This window comes from Diabrotica undecimpunctata, chromosome 3 (assembly GCF_040954645.1).
Source record: "Diabrotica undecimpunctata isolate CICGRU chromosome 3, icDiaUnde3, whole genome shotgun sequence".
Taxonomy (NCBI): Eukaryota; Metazoa; Arthropoda; class Insecta; order Coleoptera; family Chrysomelidae; genus Diabrotica; species Diabrotica undecimpunctata.
The window spans coordinates 108,077,352-108,103,096 of NC_092805.1; the positions used below are offsets into that span (position 1 = coordinate 108,077,352).

Below are 25,745 nucleotides of genomic sequence, written 5' to 3' on the forward strand. Positions count from 1 at the left end.
TTATATTTAAATTAAATTATATATTATATTATATTTAAATAAATAAATTTAACAATTTATTTATTTAAATAATGCATATTCATAATATACGCAAAAAATACATAAAAATTAAAAAAGAAACACCTAAATCCCTGAACAAGAACCAGACATCCAGTTCTACAGAAGAGTCACTATCTAAGTCAAAAATCTCTTTCTATAAACGGTTGTGTAGTTTCTTTTGAAGTTTTGTAAACTTGCTTTTTGTAGATCTATCATTTGCATATTGATAGCTGCTTTGCAAAAAATACATAAAAATTAAAAAAGAAACACCTAAATCCCTGAACAAGAACCAGACATCCAGTTCTACAGAAGAGTCACTATCTAAGTCAAAAATCTCTTTCTATAAACGGTTGTGTAGTTTCTTTTGAAGTTTTGTAAACTTGCTTTTTGTAGATCTATCATTTGCATATTGATAGCTGCTTTGTAAAAGATGGAGTAAACCAGCCATATCAGTTGTAAATTCTTTAACGACGCTAATAGTGTCGGGGGAGCCTTGGACATTATCAATCAGTAAGGACAATTGGTGGTAATTTAAAACGAATGGTAGGGTATGATTATCAATGAAGATTGGTTTTTTTGGTTTAGAGGGTTTGGGTTTTGCAAAGAGATTTTCTGATAAAATTGCTTAGTCTGAAGGGGGCGTGTCGATCTCACCAATACTGCGTTTTATGGAAGAACTTGCGTTTTCGCAATTGCTATTAGAGTTTTCACTTAGATGCTGTGGCTTTATTACATTTGGAAGTACTGGAGCAAGCTCATTGGTAGTGACAGAAGTCGAGCTTTGAAGTTTTATTTGTAAGATTGGTTGAAATGGTTGTTTCAGAAAATTGTGGTCATGTATCAGTTTTATTAGAATTTTCTGCAGTTGTATCTAATGGAAAAGGAGCTGATAGATTGGAGGGTATTGCTTCCGAAGTTGGTGAAAACGGTATTGCCGCTGAATGAGGTTGATTGAAAGTGTTGCTATGAGTAGGAGTATTAGTAATTTCTTTTGTCATGGAGATTTGTAGGTGTAGGTGATATGCTCGGATTTGATAATGGATAACTTGATGACTGCTGGGTGTTTGGTACTTTTTGTAGTATACTTGTTGTAGCTGTTTGATTTGGTACTTCATTGTTTGACTCAATATGAGTTGATTCCGTTACTGAACTGTTATTGCATTGGCATGATATGTATCCTGTATTTTTTCAAATAAAGCAGGTGAGTGTGCCTTGTGACAAACTATGCGGTAAGTTGTTTGGTCGAAATGTATTAGAATAGAATCTGGAATTGGTGATGTTATGGGGCTTATATAAACTTATCTCCGAACGCTCAATATATGACTATATTCGGGTAGAGTCGAGCTAATTTTCAGAAATGTTATTGGAGAAATAAGCTTTAAACCGATATTCTGTAATTCTTCAATTAATACTTGATGAGGAATTGACGGGCAGGCTCCAGATAAGACTAGTCGTTCTGCTGGAGAGACAAGTCTTCGTGCTGTTACAACTTCGCCGAGTACTTCTATAGAGCCATGTTGTGTCATGAAGTTATCTACTGCGGTTTTGTTTGCCAAATACATGCAGATACTATTGAGATAATCTAGATGAAAAAATAATATTTTTTGGGTTGATGATTGTGCCTAAAGGAATGAGATAATCCTGCAGTTTAGCATTATCGATACAACTAAATACAATTGCTTGGGTCTTACTCGGAAAAGAATGTGAAGCGGCTGATGCATAACTGTTTGTGATATTCGAACGTTGATTTACTGGACTGGTTAGATCAGGTGTGTTTACATTGTGTGAAGTCATTTGAAGCTGCGGCAGCGAAGACCTTACTTCGACTCTGGTAACCAACCGCATGCTACTATAAGCTACTTACAGCAGCTAACCTCACAAAATGATTGTACGGTAGTGTATATTAATTATTTGACGTTTTTTTTTTCACGATAATAAAATAATAATTACGTATAGCTGACCTACGTAGTAGTATCTAGTAGATAAACATTTTAATTTTAAAAAACTTTAATAAAAATAATATGTAGTGATTTTTTAATAAAACCACTTGTTTTTATTAAAAACTAGGAGTACAATATCAGTACCACTTAACCATACCTTGCCCCTCTCCATTTAGTGTTCTGGGTAATTCACATGGTCTATGAACAACGTTTTTTGACGTTCCAATATACATAAATTTTTGACATAAATATGGACAGCTACTTAATATGGACACGTAGTTGACAAATTTCTTTTTGCATACCAAAATGTATTTTCGTGTTTTGGTCAAACGGTTGAATTTAGAAAAAAATGTGAATAAGACTTTTTTGGTCTAAATGGTGCATTTTGGGCTTAATCTCCTTTTTAACTCTACAGTTATATCAAGAAATACAAAAGTAAAACTCTACAAAACAATAATACGCCCAGTCCTAACATATGGTTCAGAAACCTGGACTTTAACAAAAAGCAATGAAAACATGTTAGGATGTTTCGAAAGAAAAATACTATGGCGCATCTATGGAGCGGTAAATGAAAATGGTGTCTGGAGAAGACGATACAACTTCGAACTCTATAGGATATACCAGGAACCAGATATCGTAAAACACATAAAGATAGGACGTCTGATGTGGGTAGGCCATGTAATGCGGATGGAGCAAACCGACCCAGCTAGAAAAACGCTCCTTGATAGACCTATTGGTCAAAGAAGAAGAGGAAGACCCAGAACAAGATTCCTAGATAACATAGACCAAGATATGAGAAATATGGAAATACGTGCTTGGCGGAGGAAGGCGATGGATAGGGACGACTGGAGAAAAATTCTTGGGGAGGCTAGGACCCACACAGGGTTGTAAAGCCAAAATGATGATGATGATGGTGCCTTTTACCTATACCTTTAAGGAACGCAGTATTTTCGGGGACACCCTGTATAAAGTTTATAATTATAAATGCTGAAGTGACAACAAAATTACAAATTAATACGAAAATCAACTAGACATTTTTATCTAATTTAATGACCGTCAGTAGGAGGACCACGAAATCATTGGAACGATAACATTCTGGATAGACCATGTTTTGAGACCGCTCCCGTAGAAAAAAATGTTTCTAATTCGGTTTCTTTGCGGATTCTTGTTCAGAAATGTCCCCTTTAAACAAATCTGAAGGGTGCCGGGCGAAATTTTCGGGCAGAAATTGTTTAACAATTTTTTAAACAAATTCCACAAATCACCTTTTTTGTCGAAAAATATTTTTTGAAGTATTTTGTGTCATTCTAAACAAAAAGGTTCTGTTGTTAACTGTTCTCTAAAGTTCATAGTTTTCGAATTAAAAGCGATTTAAAATCTGAATAATGCGAAAATTTTCGAGGCTGAAAACTCAAATGTAAATTATTATTTTTGAGGCTGCCAAGTGCCTAAATTAAAGTTTAAATGTTCAGTTTCAAGATTCTGAAGAGAAACCATGAGCTTATTTCAATTTAGACCGTTGTTTTTGAATTGTTAACTATGTGCGTCCACGCGTACATACAAGTAATTATGCGAAAAATTCCCAGCAAATATTGACATTTATTAAAATTTTGTAACAATAGTACACAATCAATTTCAGAATGAACTATGTTATAATAAATTACAAAATTTTAATAAATTTCAATATTTGTTGGGATTTTTTGGCGCAAGTGCGTATAATACGTAGCTATAAGTGCGACAGAGACGCCGCCACGGCGGCTTAAACATTTAGTAGACGCGCATAATTAACAAATAAAAAGCAACAGTCTAAATTGAAATAAGCTCCCAATGCTCTTCGGAATCTTGAATCTGAATCAGCGGCGGCTCGTGGCTTAAAAAAGTGGTGAAGATGAGGAAAGCTTGCTGGAGCCAAAAGGAGTTTTGGTACCTACTTCGCGCCCAAAGCTCATTAAAAATTCGTTAAAAAAATGTATAGAGTTTAGGGCCCTAATAACTTGGAAACACTCTTTTAGGGCACTTATATACGATTCGTTCTGCTTTCCTGGGGTATTTTAGTTCTGAACCTTGACATTTCATTGAGGGTTTTTTAGCGATTAAAACACCACGCCTGCTAAAATGGGTTGGTGAGTTTCGATTCAGCCGCCCACTCATGAGTCAGATGCTGATTGCAGCCGACCACTCTAGATCAGATGCAGATGTTTAAAATACTGGTTGGTCGAAAATGTAAAAGAACATCCCTTTTATCTTCATTTTTCCAATGCCTAAACGGAGTCTCTAATATATTACAAACCAAGTCATTTATTTAGAGTCGATGGCAAAAAGGGAAGAAAGAAGAAATCATGCCTGCGAAATATTCAAGACTGGGCAAACATGACTGTAGACGAATTATTCCACGTTACAAAAGACAGAGAAACTTTTAGAAGTGTGGTAGCCAACCTACGTTAATGGTGACGGCATAGGGAGAAGAAGAAGAAGAAGTCATTAATTGGATTCATGTCTGTCTAAAATTATTTTTGTCCAAACGAAATCCACGAGAACACTTTATATCCGAAATCCGAAACAAACCATAGAGAAATAAATGTATTAAAAAAGTGCACTAAACAAATAAAATTAATACTGTGACTAAACTAAACTAATAAATACTATACTATACACTATACTATAGAAAAAATATCTATATAATAGACTAAATTTCAAAACATTGTCGCTGAGAGAAATTTCTGCAAAATAGGAATACTAAATACACATCCAACAGTGGGTGAAGACCGATAATGTATTTTTAGACGGAACTGCACTCACCAGTTTTCTCAGCTATCACTAAGGATAGGCAGACGTCACGTTGCCATGGCAACCGTGAACGCTTATGCAGATGGATTTCGCATTTCAAAAATTATATTCACCTATTCCTGAATTTTACACGGCTAGTGACACAGGTAAGGACTTGACCGGCAAGTACATACCGCTAATAAAGCTGTTGTCTTTTTTAATTTTAGATTAATTAAAAGAGAATAAATAATTGATTTCAGAATTTAGATATAATAATGTTGCTTTTATTTTTTATGTATTTGTCTCAATTTAATTATATTTTTTTGGTGAACCTCACCTTCACCTACTTCACCTGGCCGGCCGCCGCAGACCTGAATGTTTAAACTTAAATTTTCGCAATTTTCAGATTTTAAATTGCTTATAATTCGAAAACTGTCAACTTTAGAGAAAAATGGCAACATACTTTTTTTGTTTAAAATGACAACAAACTTAAAAAATGTTTTTAGGGGCAAAAAAGGTGATTTTTGGAATTTGTTTAAAAAATGTTTCGACCGGCACCCTTCAGATTTGTTTAAACGGGACATTTTTGAACAAGAATCCGCAAAGAAACCGAATCTGAAACATTTTTCCTGCGGGAGCGGTCTCACAACATAAACTACGAGGTGCATTTGAAAATAAATAGACTTTTTTTGTATTAAAGAAATGAAGAAGAAACCAATATATTATTTAGGAAAAGTGATTGCGTAAATTATTCCCGAAGGTTATATAAACATTAACAGCTTTTTTGTCGTTACTTATTAATCATTGGGTTTCTGGTGTAATAAATTAAATTGAAATTGTAAGTATTCATCGTATCATTCACGATGTTACAGAGTGTTGTATTCCTGATAAATTATTATTCAAATCGCATAATAATCTAACAGTTTTGTCTGTATACGAAATTGTTTTATAATCAGCATCATTCGAATAGCGGCAATTGAATGCTTGAGGTTTTAATTATATATACATACATATATATATAAATATATATATATATATATATATATATATATATATATATATATATATATTTAATGAGTTATATTTTATCTTGTATCCATGCTAATTACGATAATGCTAATCATATTCTTATATTAAAATGTGTTAAAATTAGAATGACGAAATATATGTATCTACCTATGCATGAAGTGATAATAGTGACAAATGTTATAGAAAACTAAGTACTGTTCTACAATAAACCTACTATTTATACAATACGTATTTTACAGAAGCTGTACTATTTTATTACTACTGTCCGCTTACGTACCTTTATTCTTGAAAATGTCATTGGAATGTGTGTAAACTGTTAAGACAGGAGATCTCGGACTAAATATTTTATAGTTTGTAATATACCGCAATGAATTTAATACGTTATATTCACATATTTTTTGTTTTGACTTACTATGTTTGTTGGGAATAAGCTACCATTATAATTTAAATTAAGTTTATTTGACGTTTCGATTTCCATTCCGGCTCATTCATATTGCCACTTTGGACATATATTGAACATTTTAAAGTAGATGACTTTAAAATGATATTGTCAATATTTTTTTGAAATGCGTTCCTGGGACGACTTTATTGAAAGATATTTCATTCGATTACATGAAATTAACTTTAACTTCATATCCATCAGAAAAATCATAGCATTTGATTTGTCTTTGAAAAGACAACCACATGTAATGATGACAGTAAAATTCTTCGGGTGGTGATAATATAATAATATACTCAGATGCAAAAAAACGCAACGGAGAAAATTTTGGTCAAATTCAAAATATTTCAATTTTTTTTATTTTTAGCCCTATTGTGATGATTTTTTTAGCACACTGTATATAAATTTATAAATTTTAATTTGGTATGGTCAGTTTAATTAAAACGTGGTTTTATTATCCCAACTTTGAAACATCCTGTAGACTAAATTCGTTTGCGAAGTTTCGTAAAACCTTCTTTTTCGGTTGCAACCCTGTTTCCTAAGCATTGTGTTTTTTGTTTCATGTCAAAATATGCCTTGGTTCATTTTTTAGAGCCACATGAATTTGCCACCCAGAATTTAGGACTGTTTTAATTATGATTATTTTGGAGTTATTTTGTAATACGACGAGGTGGCTTTGGTGACTGTTATCATTATGTCATATTGGCACTTACATTTTGTTTACCTATGATTGATCATGGTTCTTAGTGTCGAAAATTGTGCGAAAGCCGTGGCTCTGGTTGAAGATGGGCGAAATTATGAATATGTGGCTAGAGTACTACACACTCATCGCTCTACCATCCAAAGGGTAGTGGAACGTTTTATACGAACTGAAACAAACAAGCATAAAGCGGGAAGTGGCAGGAAGCGCAAAACTACCGCTTTAGATGATCGTTTTATACGAGTCAACGCTTTGCGGAATCGTCATTTAACAGCGGTGCAAAGAAGAAATCAGCTACAAGAGGTTCGAGGCAATAATGTAAGTGTATTTACAGTTCGTCCAAGATTACATTTTAATTTGGTTTGCAAAGTTGGCCCAAATTACTTCCACGGCACAGAGTGGCTAGACTACAATTTTCCAGGGAACATTTACATTGGAATTTAGGGCAATGGAGTAATGTTCTTTTTACGGATGAGTTGATATACTGTCTTCACTCATCAGATGGGAGAGAACGAGTATGGCGTAGAACTGTAGAGATTTGCGGAGTGCGCTTTCAATCCCAGCGTTAGCCATGGAGGGGGTTCGGTGATAGTACGGTGGTATGGGCAGGAATATCCCGATAGGCGCACACTGAAATGGTATTTATTGAGGGTTCGTTGACTGCACACCGGTATATTAAGGAAAGTATAGCGAATCACGTAGTACCCTTTTCTCAATATGTCGGCGATGATTTTCTATTAATGCAAGATAATGCTCGACCCCACTCTGCAATGTGTGTCACGGAAATTTAGAGGAAGTTGGTATTAATAAAATGAACTGACCAGCGTGTTCGCCAGATCTGAACCCAATAGAGCACGTTTGGGACATGCTTGGTAGAAATATTAGAGGTCGCAAAGTCGCACCAGCCTAACGAACTTCGCATGTTAAAGTAATTACTATTTAAATGGGAATAAGCCACAATTAAAGATTAAAGTACGTTTATTGACGTTTCAATTTCCACTTCGGAAATCGTTCTCAAAATACAAATTTTGGTTATAGAATTCATTATTTAGTTGAAAATATATATTATCAGTACATAATGTTAATAACTCCATTATAGCTGATATGTTTAGTTTTGTTCTAGTTGCCAATGTATCATCACTCTCTAATTTTGTCTTGATTTTTTCTGACGGATATTCTCAAGTTAAAGTTGATATCATGTAATCGAATGAACTATCTAAGTAAAGTCGTCCCAGGAACGCAACTCAACAATATTGGCAATATCATTTTAAAGTCGTCTACTTTAAAATGTATAATGTATGTCTGAATTTTCAATATAAATAAATCAGATAAAATTAAATTATTAGAAGAATTTTTCACCAAGTAATAAAAAAACAAAATTTGTTTAATTTACTAATGTTTGTATTTTGAGAACGATTTCCGAAGTGGAAATTGAAACGTCAATAAACGTACTTTAACCTTTAATTGTGGCTTATTCCCATTTAAATAGTAATTAGTTAAATTTTTTCAACTTTCAAATTTTTAATCCATAATAGCATGTCGGAAAATAAACAAAAAAAACAGAAGGTACCGGATAACCACAGCATTTCCAAGAAAAGTGGAAATTTGATTATTTTTTCACTTTCGTCCAAGATTAAGCTGTACGCTTAATATGCTTAGAGACTTTAAGAATACAACATAAAAAGGTGATACTAAACATGGACGACAATATAAAAAGTTAACGGGACAACTCCAGATAGATAAGTTTAATCTAATGAAGAACTTGGGAAAACAACAGGCTATTTTTAAAAATCGAGCTATTTTATCAAAAATATGACAGTAAAGGATAGTTTTCTTGTCAGTCAAATACTGGCAAAAAAATGAAACCCTTTGCAGATGGAGAGATGATAAAAGAATGTCCCACTGCTGTTGCGGAAATAACATTTTTTCTGATAAAATAAATATTATTTCAAACATTACTTTATCAAGATTCACTGTTCTTCTTTTCTTTTCTTGGGTTGTTTTTATTTTGCTTTAAAATTTGTATATTTTGTGTACTTTAGATCGGCCATGAAACAGCGCTAGTCCCTGGACTAATCCTAAAGAATAAAAGTTTTAAAAAGGTCAATACGCATCACTAATAAATTGTAAAATATATCGATATTATGTAGCACAGTTGATTTAATTTATATTGTAGAGTACACACTTTAAAATTGTATTGTAAATAATCGATTATTCTCACAAATGGTTTTATTGGTATATTTTATATTACCCCTATCAACGTAACTACAATTACATACTTCCGGTATATCAGTCGTCGACCTGTGAGTGTACGTTAAGAGAATTGTTCGTAGTAGAATTTGAGATAATACTTTATTTTGATTTTTTTGTTTACTTAGTTTTAAATGACTGATTTTAACCTACTTTTATTTTAAAGTATAATTTTTGTAAGGTCAACAAACAATTTTTATCTTGATATGGCATTAGTATATTAACTTATAAAAAAACAACCCAAAATTTTCTTATCATTGATATTATGTGTTTTGGTAATCGGTTAGGGTTAGATAATCACACAGCTCGTAATAAGTTTTACAGTCCATCAACCTAAGGAGTCGAAAAAAGAATAGCAATCTGTAAAAATTCCTTTAAAATGGCGTAAATAACAAATTTTTTATGGTAGGAAAATCTGCAGTTGTTAAGTTTTTCTTTGAGTTGTTGAGTTTTTTCTTTTTCTTTGAGTAACTTCTTTCCATTTACTTGGTAAAAAATTTTTTCTAATATGAAATTAAATTTTTTTGTTTGATGGTATGTTATATATTATTTAATTAACATACTATCAAATGAATTTTTGTATATGATTATACAAGGCTTGGTGACTTGAAGCACATCTTTGGTCCAGATAAAAATTATTGGAAAATATTTCTACAAATAATTACAGCTACAATTTTAAGGTACATATCCCTTTGTCCCACCAACCGTTGTATACCCTACTTAGTTTCAATTGAACAAGCGTATAACGTCCTTCTTTATACAATTTTGTGTTATCTTCTGTTACTTTTTACTTTTTTATATTTTAATTTTGAAAAGGACTTATTACAAATTATTAAAAAAATATATTCTAAAATGAAACGTCAAAATAAACTTATTTTAAAGTAAAATTGTGGCTTATTCCAAATAAAAAGAGTAAATTTTATTAAGATGCGACAAGAAAATAGCTTGAGAACAATATGTCTAGTGGTTGGAACAATTTGAGTACTGAGTATATCGACGAAAACAAAGTTGTTAATATAACTCAGACAAGAGAAACTATTTAAAATATATATTTGCTACAAGAAACGAATGTCGAGATCGTCATTAAGACCGTAAATCAATATTTGGAACAACTATCTAACAAACCAGGTTTAAATGATGAATGTGAGAATTTGACAACTTGTATTAACACGTTCGCTGCCAAACATATATTTTATATTGAGTGCTATTTATAGTGGGTCGCGATATAAAAAAAACGTCGTGTGCCGTTGGTTCGGTGCCACATAACGAGTAAGGAATAGCTATCATCAACTGGAGAGACAAAAGGAATATTTATATCCTTTCCACTAAACCTGGAAATGACATGCAAGAGGTGTCATGTAATTGACAAACTAAAATAAAACCAAAAACTATTAGTATTAGACTATAATAAAGGCAAACCAGCAGTTTATTTATCCGACCAACTAGCCATACTCTATTCCTCTAAAGAAAAGCGTGAAGTGGTTTAGGAAAGTGGCTTTCGAACTTTTATTAACGACATAAAATATATGATTACTTCTAATATTTTATACAAGCTGTAACTGGAGAAAATATGTTAGTGACAGATTAAAAAGCAGATAGTGAAGCATCTAGTGACAAACAATGAAAACATAATTTCGCATAAACAAATATCTACACCAATTGTTCATCACGTTATTGAAGTTAAAACAGATGGAAGTAAACATCAATGCAAAAAGATGTGCAAAAACTGTTATAAGAAAGTGAAGAGCATTGGCGCCAATATGCATAAACAAAAGTTAAAAGATAGATAGATACCTTTTGTAAAAGTTGTGCGACCCATTTTTGTACGTACCTTGTTTCAATTAACTTCATAAAAATTAAATAAGATAAGATGCTTATTTTCATTTTTTTTTTGTATAGCGTATAATATTTATTTATTATTTTATTTATGCAAACATGTTTAATTGTTAAATAAAGTTTATTTTAAAGTCAAAAACCTCCCTGTATTGTTTTTATAGAGATCATGTTCCAATAGGGACCACGTTTCTCACTATGAAAAAATCTAAGAAGTTTTATGTGCAGCACATAGCTTCTAGGCTATGTTGGTCCATTTCTACATAGTTAAGTTAAATATTCTCCATCGGGGCAGTAAACGTGTTAAAAAGCAGCATATGAGACCTAGACAAGAAATAAAAATAGAAAATAGAATAGGAAGCAGGAACAAAGGAATTACAATGGAATCGACAACATCAGCTGGACATTACAAGATCTGGGATGATATAATAAAAAGGACCATCTTCTACAAGAAGAAGAAGAAGCACCAACAAGTGAAAAATGAAGTAATTGAAAAAAAGCGAGTGTATCATAAGTACCAGTAAAATAACACAGAATAACACCAACAAATATACAGGCAAGCTCGGAACAAATCAAATAAGGATTTCAAGGCAAACACACCAGCAATAACGAGAAAAATTTATTAGTCAAATTGAAAATTATGTAGATTGGAAACAGATCTTTGGTAAGTAGTTATATTGAAGAGGACTTAAAAGAACAAACTTTATATGGAATTGACCATATAACAATGCAACATATGAAGATGTGTTATAAGATTTAAGATTCTAAGATGATATCTGTTCTCTTGCTACTACACTTAGGAATCGTTCTTCAATTCTAACACTCCGGAGGAAGTGTAGTGGTCATCGTGATGTCCTGTATTATCCGTCTTCAAAGATCTCTGTCTGTGGTCATTTCTTTTAACTCATGCCTAGGTCTTTTGCATATTCCTGTAATTTGATCGATTCATCTTGTTGGGGATATTCCTCGTGATCTTCGGCCTTCTACCTTTCCTTGGATAATAAGTCTTTCCATGTTTTCTGTGTCTGCTCTCATAACACATCCAAAGTATTTTATTTGTTAGAGATGGACTTTGCTGGATAGCCGTTTGCTGACTTTTAGCTCAGTAAAATTAAAATATTTGTCCTGTGGTCGGTCCACGAAATTCGTAACATTTTTCTTCAACAGATCATTTCAGTGGCGTCTATCTGTCTTCTTTCTGCTTGTCATAGGGTCCAAGATTCACATCCATATGTCAGTATTAATAATAAGCAGTTAATTTTCAATCAACCTCATTTTTAGAATTCGTGACATTTGAAAGACCTTCCATGTTTTGGCCATCTTTCCTACGGCGACTTTTGCTAGATCACATCTACGTTTTATTTCTTCCTGTAGTACCCTGTGTTTGTGATCAATGATCCCAGATATAAATATGAGCTCACAACTTCAAATCCGTCAATCGTGGTTATGTGTGGATGATTGTTATGTAGTCTATCCAGTATCATGATCTTTGTCTTTGATATGTATTCTTCTTGACTATTTACAAGAAGGTTAAGTTACGTTTACGTGACAACGTAACAATCAAAGGAAAGGATACATTCAAATACCTGGGGTTTATAATCACGAAAAAGGCAACAACAGAGGAAAAAATTACACAAAGATTAGGACAAACAAGAACAGCAATCCGACAACTTAACTCAGTATGGTGGGATAGACACCTAAATATGAAGACAAAAACGCAGATTTATAAAACATTAGTGCGAAGTATTATGACATATGGGGCTGAAAATTGGATCATAAACAAGAAAAACAGCAGTAAGATAGTAGCAACAGAGATGGAATGCCTTCGAAGATGCTGCAGAGTAACAAGAATGGATAGGAGAAGTAATGACGAAATAAAGCAAAGAACATCAATAGAAACAGACATACTAACATATATAGAACAAAAAAGATTAAAGTGGTATGGACATGTAAGAAGAACTAGCGACAGCAGATGGATAAAGAGAATAACCGAATGGAGCCCCATAGGAAGGAGGAAAAGAGGACGACCCCGAAAATCCTGGAGGAACGAAGTAGACAACGCCATGAGAAAAAGAGGCCTAAACGATGGAGATTGGAACAACAGAGAGACATGGAAACGGTTGAGCGAGGGAAGGCAGTGAATACTGTAGAATCCCTAAATATATATACCTCTTCCCATCCTTACAGTATAGCTATAGGCCCTTGTATGATAACTTGTTCTGGATGGAATTCGTTTGAGAGTATGTCAAGCACTAAGCACTTTAACTGTCCCAGTAGTGTGTTCACACTTAAGAATGCTACATCTGAAATTCTAAATATCGACCTATTAAGCTTTCTTCATAAAAGTTCTTATAATTTTATGGCCTTATTATTCCTATCCAAATATTCACTTTTTCTACGTGTTAGGTACGGTACTCCTGCATCCAAGGAGGATTTTTCGTCAAATACTGACAAGATTAACGACTTCACGACCGTTTAGGGGAAATATACTTTAATCAGGAAAAATAATGCTTTTTGAGTATTCTAATATTAGCCTTCTAATAAGTTTTGATTTAAAAATTTTTTGCTTATCTAAATGCTACTTACTGTGAGCTAGTTTGGAATCTGTGATTAGACTAGCATAATATCCAGTTTCTTGTTATCAGATATTTGTTGTCCTGTACACTTGGAAAAATCTTACATGGCCATATTACTGTGAATTGTGAAATTGGTTCTTTGTTGAAATATTTGCATAGGAAAAGTTCAAGAAGAGATCCCAAAATGGTGGTATCTACAGAGCATGGGGTGGCACCATCAGAAGCTATGACAAATTCTGAATGCCACAATGACTTAACCATCTAATCTGCTTGACGTTACTTAAAAAATATCAGATACTAAAATAATTAATTTATGGTAAAACATATTTATCCGCTACGTAATAATTCTCGTTCCACAAAATTTAAAAATAGATTAATATTACGTTTTAATAATCATTCGATTTAAGAGTATTGCAAAGTTTATTTTTAGTCTTTTTTAATCAACATACCCGAGGTGGCTATTCGAAGTGTATGTTTATTGACACACAATAATAATATGAAATGGGCATACCTTAGAGGGAAGAATTTAGAAATTCGCCATTAAATATTAGAATGGTACATAATTTCTATTTATATATTTATATACTAGTATAAAACTTTTTTTATGTTAAATATAAATGAATGCAGTTGGTTAGTTTCGTGTATCTTAAGAGTAAGAGTATTTACTTAGAAGTAGAAAAATGTTCGCTCTGTTTAGTTTGTTGTATTACTCACATTAATGTGAATGGTACGATGTTCTGTGACTTCATGTTGGGTAAATCCTCTTCTATTTCGTCCGTCCCTAATTTTCTGTTCTACGGTTGATGTAACAAAGTATTTCGACAGTAGCATTATTGAGGTTTCCCATCATTTTCACAAAAACTAAGATTGCTGCTACTTCGATTATATTTCATTACATTTATTTCTAAAGAATTTTTGAAATTTTAAAATTTTAGTCGTGAACATCGGCTTCTATCATCTCAATCTTTATTGTTTTTGTTGTACTTATTCAAAAAATTGTTGAACTATAGACCCGTTTTAATACATTTTTTCCTCAAAAGGTTTGCTACTTTATCAGTTTTTTTTTCGAAAGTTCATTTGTTGTTATATTTCCAATTCCATAAATCGTGGCGTGTTTTATTCTGTCAGTCATAAACGATTTTGTATTTTTCGAACTTTTTCTGGAGAACTGGAGAAAAAAATACATTCCTGGATGTGTTTATAAATATTTTTTAATCCAGCTGTATATTAATTTCTATAAAAATTCAAAGGAAGAAAAAATTCAGTAGTCATGGCCCTGTGGCGCTCGCCTTTCACGCTTTCACAGTCGTCGTTTGGCCTGCGGCATTTTCGAAGAAACTTCAGCGTAAACAGCACGCCACCACCACGCAGTAACTTTCTTCGGCTGTAATGGCTCTTCGTGGGTGATACACGGGTTTTTGGTGTCCCAGAAACGATAATTTTGTTGGTTCACGTAACCGCTAAGATGGAAATAACGAAATGGGCTAATATAATTACTCTAACTCCTGACTGAATGACTAATAAATGTCTAACTCAAGTATTTTATGACTTCGATTAGGATTATTTTTATTCTCTTGTCACTGGTAACATGATAAGTCTACGCACTGTGAAAGTTATTTTTTGTTGTTGTTGTTGCGTTTATATGAACTTAAAAATATGTTTTAAATACAACACATTTTAAATAATACATGTTTTAGCCAAGAGATTCAAAGATCTCTTCAGAAATTATAAAAGAATTCAAAAAAAAAACTGTAGCAATAAACATCATTCATTTACATGTGTAACAAATTCATGACTTCATTTATGTGTGCATAAGTCTCTTCGATGTTGAAATTAAATGGTAAAATATTTTCGTCTATATTTTCTGCCTCATAATCAAATTGGTCTTCGATTGTCATATTATGAAGAACACAACATACTCTTATAAAATGTATTATATCTGGTACAGCACTTAATTTTACATGGTACAACTGCCGGAATTTCTGCTTAAGTAGACCAAAACAGTGTTCAACTACATATTTAGTTTTTTGCTTAGTTTCATATTGTAATTTAGCTGTCTTCTTGTTAAGTTACCTCTATCTTTAAAAGGAGTTAGCAGATTGGGCAAACATGGATAGCCACTATCCCCTACAATTGAATAATCTGCGCACTTTACAACTATAGTCTCAGCTAACCGTGAAGTTCTGAAAACTCTACTGTCATCTACTGATCCTGGATAACCGACAAATAGATCTCTTATTCTTCTTTGGCGGTCACAAACTACTTGCTTCTAAAAATATATATAAAAATTCTAGTCAGTTTTTAAGGTTACAAGATATGTATTAATATGCGATTACCTTAATAAAATATTAATGTTTTCTATTTAAGTATGAGTCTGGATCATTTGTTGGTTTGTCTATTTTAATGTGGCTCCCATTAATTCCTCCAATAACACATGAAAATTTTTTTTGTCAAAGTTTCTCTCAATTTCTATTTTCTCTTCACCTGATAGCCATTTAATTACTTTAGGGGCCATATTGCTCAGGAAATATGTTAACTTTCTAATTAATTTAAAAATAGTGCTGATAGCAATATCGAATCTATCAGTTACATCTCTGAAAGATGCAATCAGGTGACCAACGAACCATAAATATATTAATGTTTGTTCATATTCTCCAAGCTTTCCATTGTCTCCCGCTTGATAATGAAAATATTGTGAATATCTGAAGTGGTTCGCAATATCTTCAGCAACAGTACGACTAACACGAAAGTGTTCAATAAATTCACGATCTTTGTAACTTGACACCGTTTCTTCAAGATAATTCTTATTTTTAGGTATTATACGTTCATCTAGAATTTGTAACAAATCTTCATCCGACGACAATTCTTCAATGTCAAATACCTCTTCATCAGAGGAAGAACTTTCAGAAGATTCCTGAAATATATTTTTTTACTTGATAAGTTTTAATCATAGTTATATCACGTATAATTACCATTTTGGATATTTAGTCCAAAAATGTATTCAATAAAGAATAATCAATGTAAATACACCAAACGTTGGAATTGAACAATAACCAATAAATAATCAGTTCAATATAACTTAGTGAAAAATATTTACAATATATATTTACAGGTTAAGAATAAGAAACCGTATTTATTTATACTTAGTACACCTGCGTCCAACTATTAGTTGGAAAATAATCTTCAAACCAGATTGACTACTTATTTGAAAACGATTTGAAAATGGTCGACAAATCTGCAAGAACATCTGACCAAACAGTTGTAGTTTGAAATTAAACGTGCACGAACACAATTATTTTACTGCGCAAACTCGTACGTTGTAAAACTGTTTCCAACTACTGCAGAAACAAACCTATTGTAGAATAAAACTGTAGAAAGTGAAAAATATAAAGATTTCAAGAGAGGCAAATTTTGACAAGTGAATTGTTGCACCAAGTGTGCGAAATGATTTTAAACAATCCTAATAAAATTTGGCCCATCTATTAGCTTGTTATCTATATGCTAATGGCCGATACAATATTTAAAGAGTAAGCGGGGTCGTGAACCAAAGCATAATTTATTATTTTGTACTATCTCTACTAATAAACTAACCGGTTTTTAAACAGGAACTTTGACATAATATATCCCTGCAAGACATTACCGAAAGCAGTGTATATTGCCTAAAGTATTCTTTGTGTGTTGGAATTTTCTGAAACAGATAATTATTCAGGTTATTCAAACAGTTATGTTTCTAATGACTTTGCATTGTTAATGGCAAACTATTTATAGAAGGAAAAGATAAAATCCAAAATTCACAACAAGATAAGGCATAAATAGCATTGTGTAACTACGTGACCGCGTGATCTCTCCGTGGGTCATGATTTCTTTTCCAAAGCTATAGCCTGACTTTGTATAACAATGAAATAGTTACACGAAGATTTCTTATAATCTGATTTGAATCTTTATGACTTCTTAAGCCTTTTTTTGAATGTAATCTTTTATCGTCAAAAATGAATGTGTTATATGTAATGAAAATGTTTCCGTGGTTAGATTTTTGTCAAAATGAATAAAAAAAAATCAATAAACCACTTTGTCAAAGGTCATGTAAAAACGCTGAAAAGTTTGATATGGTTTATTAAATATCTAAAAGTTAGGTTAGATTATGTTTGTTGGGTTCTAACATTTTTTTTGTACTTCATCACTAATTTAGGTTAGTGATCACAACAACGAACTTGTTTCTGTTATGAGCTATTCATTAATTCTTTAAAGGTAAGTCCCTTGAAATTCCTGATATTACGCAACAATGACAATCTTTTTCTCTCAAATCCTCAGTTTGTCACCATCTTACTTCTTACTAGTAGTCATATGAGTCCACACCTCTACTTCGTAGATGAAAATCCACTACAATAGCAAATCTCTAACGATCTCCGTGGAGATTCTGATGATTAATCTCATGAAACAGCTGTTGTGAATTTAGTTATACATTTTGGGACAATTTAGATAACTGCTACTTTGACTGTTGTAAGTTTAACAAGAATTTTCATCAAATATTAATTGGTCATTTAAGATTTCTTTAAACATATATTAAATACATGATCTTATGTATTTTAATTATTTACTTTCAACAATTTTTTTAGCTTTTTCGTATTTCATATGTGGCGGTAAAATTTCATTTTGTTTTTGTAGCAGTTATACTATTACTACTAAACCAAGTTGTATTCTTTCCAAATGAGGGAATGGAAAATAACACATTTCGTAATCAGTTATTATCTAAATTGACAAAACATAACCGGCATCGGTATCTATATTTTTAATGTATTGCAGTAATTTATAAATTATTGGTATTTTTTGTTTAATGGTGCGGATTTTTTTCACAGCGTTACGTAAGAATTAATATGACTCCAAGAATAGTATGTTCTGTATCAAGGTTAGAATTAAAATTCGATAAGAGTGGAAGATTAGTTAGGAACCACGAGTAGATGGAATGTTCATTCTGAGTAACAGCTGAAATTTCTCCACCTACAGAAATTATAAATCAAAAACAATTAAATCTGAACAAAACAAAGTTATTTATTCCAACAATTATATTACGATGAATTAATATTTATCTTTATAGTGTATAAACAATTATTGAAATTAACAACTGGCGTTTTGGAAATATTTTTTGTAATGTTTCAAAACATATTGATTTGTAGACACATCGCACAGCAGTAAGCAGGCTTGGAATATCATAAACAAACTTAACGGTGCCACGGAGAAATAGGAAACAACAATTTATAGGAATATTAATATTATATTACTATTAATAGGAAACAACAACAACTTTTTGCGAAACGTGTTTATTACCAAAAAGCTCAAAAAAGGCATAGACGACATGAAAAATGAAAAATCACCTGGGCTGGATAAAATCCTAACAGCAAATAAAGCACTTTGAGCCTTGACATGAGGGTTCTTGACATATTTAACAAGAAGTGTCAGTATACCAGATTCCAAAAGTGATAGTCCTTCTGAAACCAAAGATCCAAGGTAAACGTGGTCCTGGTAGAAGAAAAACATCATGGATGAAAAACCTAAATCAATGGTACGGAAAATCGACTAAATCATTATTTAGAGCTGCAGTCAATAAAGTTACGATAACGAATATGGTAGCCAAAATGAAATCCAACGATCGATAGCGGTCATGGAACTAAAAGAAGATAAAATCCTACACAGGTCAAGTACTACTGAACCTATTAGAGTACATATAGGAGGGATTTGAGCAGAGGGAAAAAACACTGTGCTTGAAGATCATTAGGTAATATGAGGTAATTGGAAATAAGAGCAGATAGCGAACTCAGAAAAATGGCCTAGTCAAAGGAAGCGTTCTGTCCCCGTCCCTATTCACTAATATATAAATACCATTGTGAAGGTACAAGACAAAAGGTTGCTACGAGCAACAACGCAACTCCGGAAATTTGTAGGGAGCAAATGAGTAGTAAATCCATAGGTTTAAAAGTCAACAATCGACGCCTTGTATTTCTCTGAAGGCGAATGTGCCTGTCCCGTTTGAAGTAGATTTAGGCACGCCCAACAAGTCACCACTGCGTTAAACCAAACATGTAGAATAACTACCAGCTGCATGAAATTGACTCTTCTACCTATACTGTACTGGGCAGATTTCGTATCACCAGAAGACCGTAAATGCGGCTCTTAATATGTGGGGAAGTTGTCAGCCAGCAAAAAAAATATTGATACGAAGCGTTAGCGTCGAATCCCCTGAATTGTTCCCCCGACACCCAGAGCCACTTCACGGAATAGACTGGACTGGACAACCTGGCGAACACTCAACCGCATACACACTTGTTTAGTAGTCATCGTCTGGAATAATTTCTGCGTTATCAAAGACTCTGCCACAGCTGCACAGCATTCACTCCTAAATGTACTCAATACTTATTTTTTTTGTGCATTTTAGATTTCTGAATTTCTTTAATAGTTTCTTATTTGTCCGTTCTTTAATATCTAACTTTTATTGGCATTTACAAATATAATTTACTGGCAAGTAAATGAAAATAAAAATATTTAAATTTATTGCTACTATGGCCTATCAAAAACTACCATACATATTTCTCTTTCCGAATCTGTTGTAATAGGGGTCAACCCGTGTTTCCAGATAAATTAATCGCTCTGATAGCTTCGAAGTTTTGATCATTATTGCTAAGATCTGCATCAACATTGACAATAATATTTGCCTACCTTTGGTGATTCTTCTTATATATTCTCATGGCCTCTACAAATAAATATATAAAGTATATAAAATATATTTTCGTTAAAAACAGAGTACCTACACCTTAAAGATGATCCCAAAATGGTTCTAAACCGTTTTCACGGAACCGACTAACTGTAATTCGGCAATGGTCTCCCAAATCGTGTGGAATAAATCCGAAAACAATTTTTTTTCTGTCCATGCTCAGGATAATTCTAGAACTGACGTATTAGGAACCTGCATAAAGATAAATTGAGTGTAGCTTCATTGTAATCAATCTAATGGCTGCTATATTATACAAAGTAAGGAATTGTGTTTAGTTTTTCTAACATGTGCTAATTGTGTATTATAGCGGAAACTACTAAAATTATGTACATAAATTTTATTATACGTACACTTACACTAATATAGCATGCTAATTCTAATCTTAAAACAAATAAAACGTTTGTAATTCTCTAACTTGAGATGAAAATTAATATAAACCGCAGTTTGATGCGACTTTCTCCTTGTTTGTTCAGTTGAAAAAAAAAAAAGAAAACTGAAAATCTAAAAAAATCACGGATCAAAGTTAAAATGTAAAAAAAGAAACGATCTTTTATATTTCGTTCCACGCCCCGAAGAACCATAAAACGGTATTAATAAGTGGACGTGAATTTCTTTAATTCCATTGGAATGAAATTTAGCAATAAATTATTGGGTATATGTAGGCGATAGCGCTATGTTTATTCTACAATATTGTGTGAATTAATGGAATCATAGGCTGTTTTAATGAAAAAGCAGTTTATTTAGAAAAAAATATATATTTTGACAAAACCATAAAGGTAAACTTACATCATTTAGTAGGAAATATGTCCCACTTTGGCTGCAATTACTGTTTTTACTCGTTTTGGCATAGATTCTACGAGTTTCTGGCAGTTCCCAGATATCCTTTCATCTCGAAACCAAACCTGATGATCGCTTGTATCATTTTTATTTTTGTAGTACAGTGGATTTTGCCCCGTCTAGCTTTGCAAATGGCGTATAAATTTTCAATGAGGTTGAGGTCTGAAGAATTACCGGGCCAATATAAAACATTAATCTTCTTATTTTTGAAAAATTCCGTCATTTGCTTTGGCTTGTGACAGGGAGCAGAGTCCTGTTGAAGAATCGCTCCTCCTTCGGGCTGACATTTTTTGAGTTCTGTGTCCAAATGCTGGAATTTTTTGGCTGAAGTAAAAATCTTTCATCTGCTGGTGTTGTTTTTCTCTTTCTTTCGCATTTTCCTAACTATTCACATCCATTGATCAAGTTTCTCGTTTACCCTTTGTGACATGGAAGTGTGTTCACTTATCGTTATAATCTTTTCACTTTCACGTTTCCTAAGCGTAATATCTGTAATGGAAATAAATGAAACAAACTCACTAATTACCAAAACCAACACAAAATAGTACAAAACAACACATACTTAGTGGGAAATGTCCCTAAAACACCCTCAAATAAAAAGCAGAGAAAAGTAAGGTTATGTTTTTAATGCTTGGTCAGTTGTAAATGTGTGGACAGTGTTGCCAACTGTGAATATTGAAAAATGTCACTATTATTCCATTAATTCGCACAATACTGTACGTCTCCACATATCGCAAATTCCCTGTTATTATAGTTACCATAATTACAAACACGGTAAGATATCTGATATTGCCAAAATTGTTTAAAGTATATACAAACTCACTCTGAATTTTTCTTTGCCTAGACCATCTGAGAATCGCAGAAACAATAGGAACATTTCTTATAGTAGAAATAGTATTAACAAACGAGTGAATTTCATCCCTGGCCAAATGCAATTTTTTGGCTAGATTGTCTGAGATCTGGTAAATAAATGATCTGTTCCTAAAATTCACCTCTAAAATCGTATTAAGCTTTTTCTTGAAATTAAATATATTTGTATTTGGTTAGGAACGAAAGTAGACTCCCCAAAAAGAAATAATTACAGAAACTCTCAGTGAAAAGCTTCAAAGTACCGATACCAACGGATATGTTAAAATAATATGGAATGTAGTTAAAGACGCTATATCCAAATTTGGAATAAAGAGAATAAAAACTTACGGAATAAAGGAGAGTTCTAAAAAACAAAAATCAAAAAGTGTTCAAAACTGCAAAGAGCAGTCAGAAACAAGAACAGAAGCAAAATAGGAGTGATTGACTATTCAGCATGCATAAAAAAGTAAAAGAAGCTGTCCGATTGTATAAAAGTAAATCTACTGGAGTGTCGAGTGACTAGACTGAGGAGTAGGCAGATTGAGACCTCAGTGCCGTTTGACGGTTCCTGTATTTCTACAGAACATGATATTGGTACGTCACGAGTGAGGGGAGTAGGCAGATTGAGACCCCGAACTCGAACAGAACCCTATCCCTTTTGATAATGGCTCCAAAATGGGTGCGAAAACGTCGAGTATTAAATTCTAAACGCGGTTCTTCCTGAGAACTTAGTAATTTTCATTTACCTGACGGCGGAAATTTATCCGAATATATATATATATATATATATATATATATATATATATATATATATATATATATATATAAAATTATAATATGAATATTAACTGTAATTATTTAGCTGTAAGTAATGCTTTAGCTTACTAACATAAATATGTTTTTCTCTAGCTTAAAGATTGGGGTACTTGGTTATCTCTTGTAGTATATCCCTTCATTTTATTTGCAGCTTAGGGCATGTGGTCAAGTATTAGACGATATGATAGATAGATCCGAAATTAGACATAACGAGCTTTGCTGGTACAAAAACGATCAGATAGGTTTCACCGCTATAGCCGACAGTAACATGATGGAAAACAGCGTATATGCAATTTTGAGAAAGTATTTTTCTGATCATTCCTTATATGTGCCGTTACTAGAACTTTTCCAAGATATCACAATAAGAAGTGCCTTGGGTAAATCTCTCGAAGCAGAGATTACTCATGGCAATCGACACGATCTGTCGAAAATGACCATGACGAATTTTTCTTTGATATCCAAATATAGAACCGGATACTTTAATCTGCAATTGCCAGTAGCGTCCGCCATGTATCTGGCAAAAATGGGCGATCCAGAGCAACACAGACAAGCCAGGACTATTCTTCTCGAAATGGGCCACTACTTTCAAGTTCAGGTGAGCGCATCCAAAGACAAATTTTGATTATTTCGTAATGTATCTACATAGTTGACATTGGCGTATTGAAAAAAAAAATGAACTTTACTATTCTGATTTAGATTCAGTGTGCAATTATTATCGATGTGATCTTATTGGCAGGACTCTAAATATTTGGAGCATTTCTAATATCCAAAGCATTTTTTGGAGCATATCCAAAGAAATAAAAAGGAAATTGTAGGAGAAACCATGTACTTTCATTTGATTGCAGTTTAAATTTATTCTTGCAACTAAATTCTTGTCTTCGAATGGTAATTATGTTCACAGACATGTCCTACAACTCTGTGAATCAAGTGAATCTTCGCATTGGCTGATAGCCATTTCAGCGTTCAACATCTTATGGCGCTACAACTCTTTGTAGGTATTGGCCTGCTTAAATACGTTCTTCCATTCTGTCCTGTCAGATGCTTTCTTTTGCCACTGCCTGATGTTCATGGTTTTAAGATTTAAATCTACATCGTCTATTCACCTTTTACAGGGCCTTCCTCTTGTTCTATTTCCTAGGTGTTTTCAACGTTGAACATACTGTAGCCATTTTAAGCCACTTCCCCAATAAATTCATTCTTAGTTTTCTTATTTCTTGTTATTCCTGTGCATTATCTATTGTGCTTTATTTTTATAAAATTTGCGTTTTAGTTTCATTAGAATTTTTCTATCACACAACGCACTACTCGCCTGCTTCTATTCCATACACCCTATTCTAACTACTGCATACGTCCCCATCAGTTGAGATCCGATCTAAAAAGTCTAAAGCAGAATAGTACACCAAATAATATAAAGAGTACATAACTGAATAATATGCAATAACTTTTGCGTGGGGCTTAAGACCCGAGGTAATTGTTTCGAGTTTTGGTTCTGCTACAAAGTGTAAACAAAATTAAAACACAACAAAAAGTATAGGACCTTGAGCATAAATAACCAATTTAAATACTATTAATATCTATATGGAAGTGACCATAGTGTTTTCGGTAAAATCATCCGACTGTATCAAAACCATTTCACATTTAATGCAGTAAACAAAGAGCTTCGGCAGAGAGTAGAAATAAACAAAGGAAAAAACAAATCTTGAACAAAAAATTTATTGAAGGTCTCGAAATTGAAAAAATTTCAAAAACTGTCTACTTACTAACATACTTGTATTTCTGACGAATAATCTACTTTTTATATTATGAAAAAATGGATTCAAATAAAACTGTGACAGTTCTTTTAGCTAAAGTGGGAGAGTGGATGAGTATAGAGAATATTCTTTACAAGAGCTTTATAAGACAATGAAAAATTGGCTCACAATTTTAATAAGAGTCATATACAAAAAATTGTTGTTATAATTCAGTATTACTGGGTGTTCTTTTTTCTATGTCACTTCGTATACTTGATCGATATAATCTTAATGTAAATAAAATGGTTAATTTGAGCTTGTTTGCTAATTTGGCGAGAAAGTGCTACATTCTACAGCAGCTTCTCACAAGGAAAGTTCCTAAACGGCTGTTGTTGTGTTTTGTATTTGAGGTTATTCGTGATAAAAATACCAAACCTATCAAACATCGATTGAACAGTTTTGTAAAAAAATTGATTAAAAATTCATATTAATGTAGATGTAAAAAATTGAAATATTTTTTTTTTTTCATTACGCCAATGTAAGTAGTAATTATCAACTTGGTAGATATATTGCGCAAATATAGTTTTGGTATCGAGAAGTTGTATTGATAAAATTAGCCATTATTATGTTATTAAAATATCTAATAATACAAAATCCGTCAAAAACATTTTCGAAATATGACACTATTTCGAGACATTGTTTTGAATACATTGACTATACGACATATTTTTGCAATTATTGGCACCACTTATTTTATCTGTTTTTTTTTCTGTTTTTCTTCATTGTATTGGTTTCCTTGCGTCATGTTTCCCTTTATACGAAAGTAGTATAAGTGTTTTTAGCATTATTTTTAACCTTAATCATAGTAGTTATTCTTGACTCTATATACAAGTTTAATATATATACTTCTTCTTCAGCCCATGTTCGTATTTATAACAATTTTCACCCATATCCCACGATATGTTTGATATCATCTATCCAATTCTTCTGCGCTCTGCGCATGTCTCTTCGTCCATTTTTTAGGATTGTATCGAGCAACATGCCCGACTTGAGTCTCGCTATATGTTCTACATCAGTAATTTTTGTTCTGTCTCTTATACGAAAATTATTTATAAACGCCATGGTCTGAAATCCGTACGCAGTCTTGTTCTTCAAAATATAGCTTAACTTGCCGA

General features: G+C 32.6%; 1 protein-coding gene across 2 annotated transcripts in view; it reads left to right on the forward strand.

The window, feature by feature from the left end:
- The window catches only part of LOC140437191 (farnesyl pyrophosphate synthase-like), an 85,305-nt gene that overhangs the window by 40,247 nt on the left and 19,313 nt on the right, over window positions 1-25,745 (forward strand). Inside the window, exon 3 of one of the 2 annotated variants that reach the window (XM_072526546.1) lies at window positions 22,992-23,435. The exons of the other annotated variant lie outside the window; for it this stretch is intronic. Within the exon in view, the coding sequence (XP_072382647.1) occupies window positions 22,992-23,435 (444 nt within the window). The remainder of the gene's footprint in view (window positions 1-22,991; window positions 23,436-25,745) is intronic. 2 annotated transcript variants of the gene reach the window in all.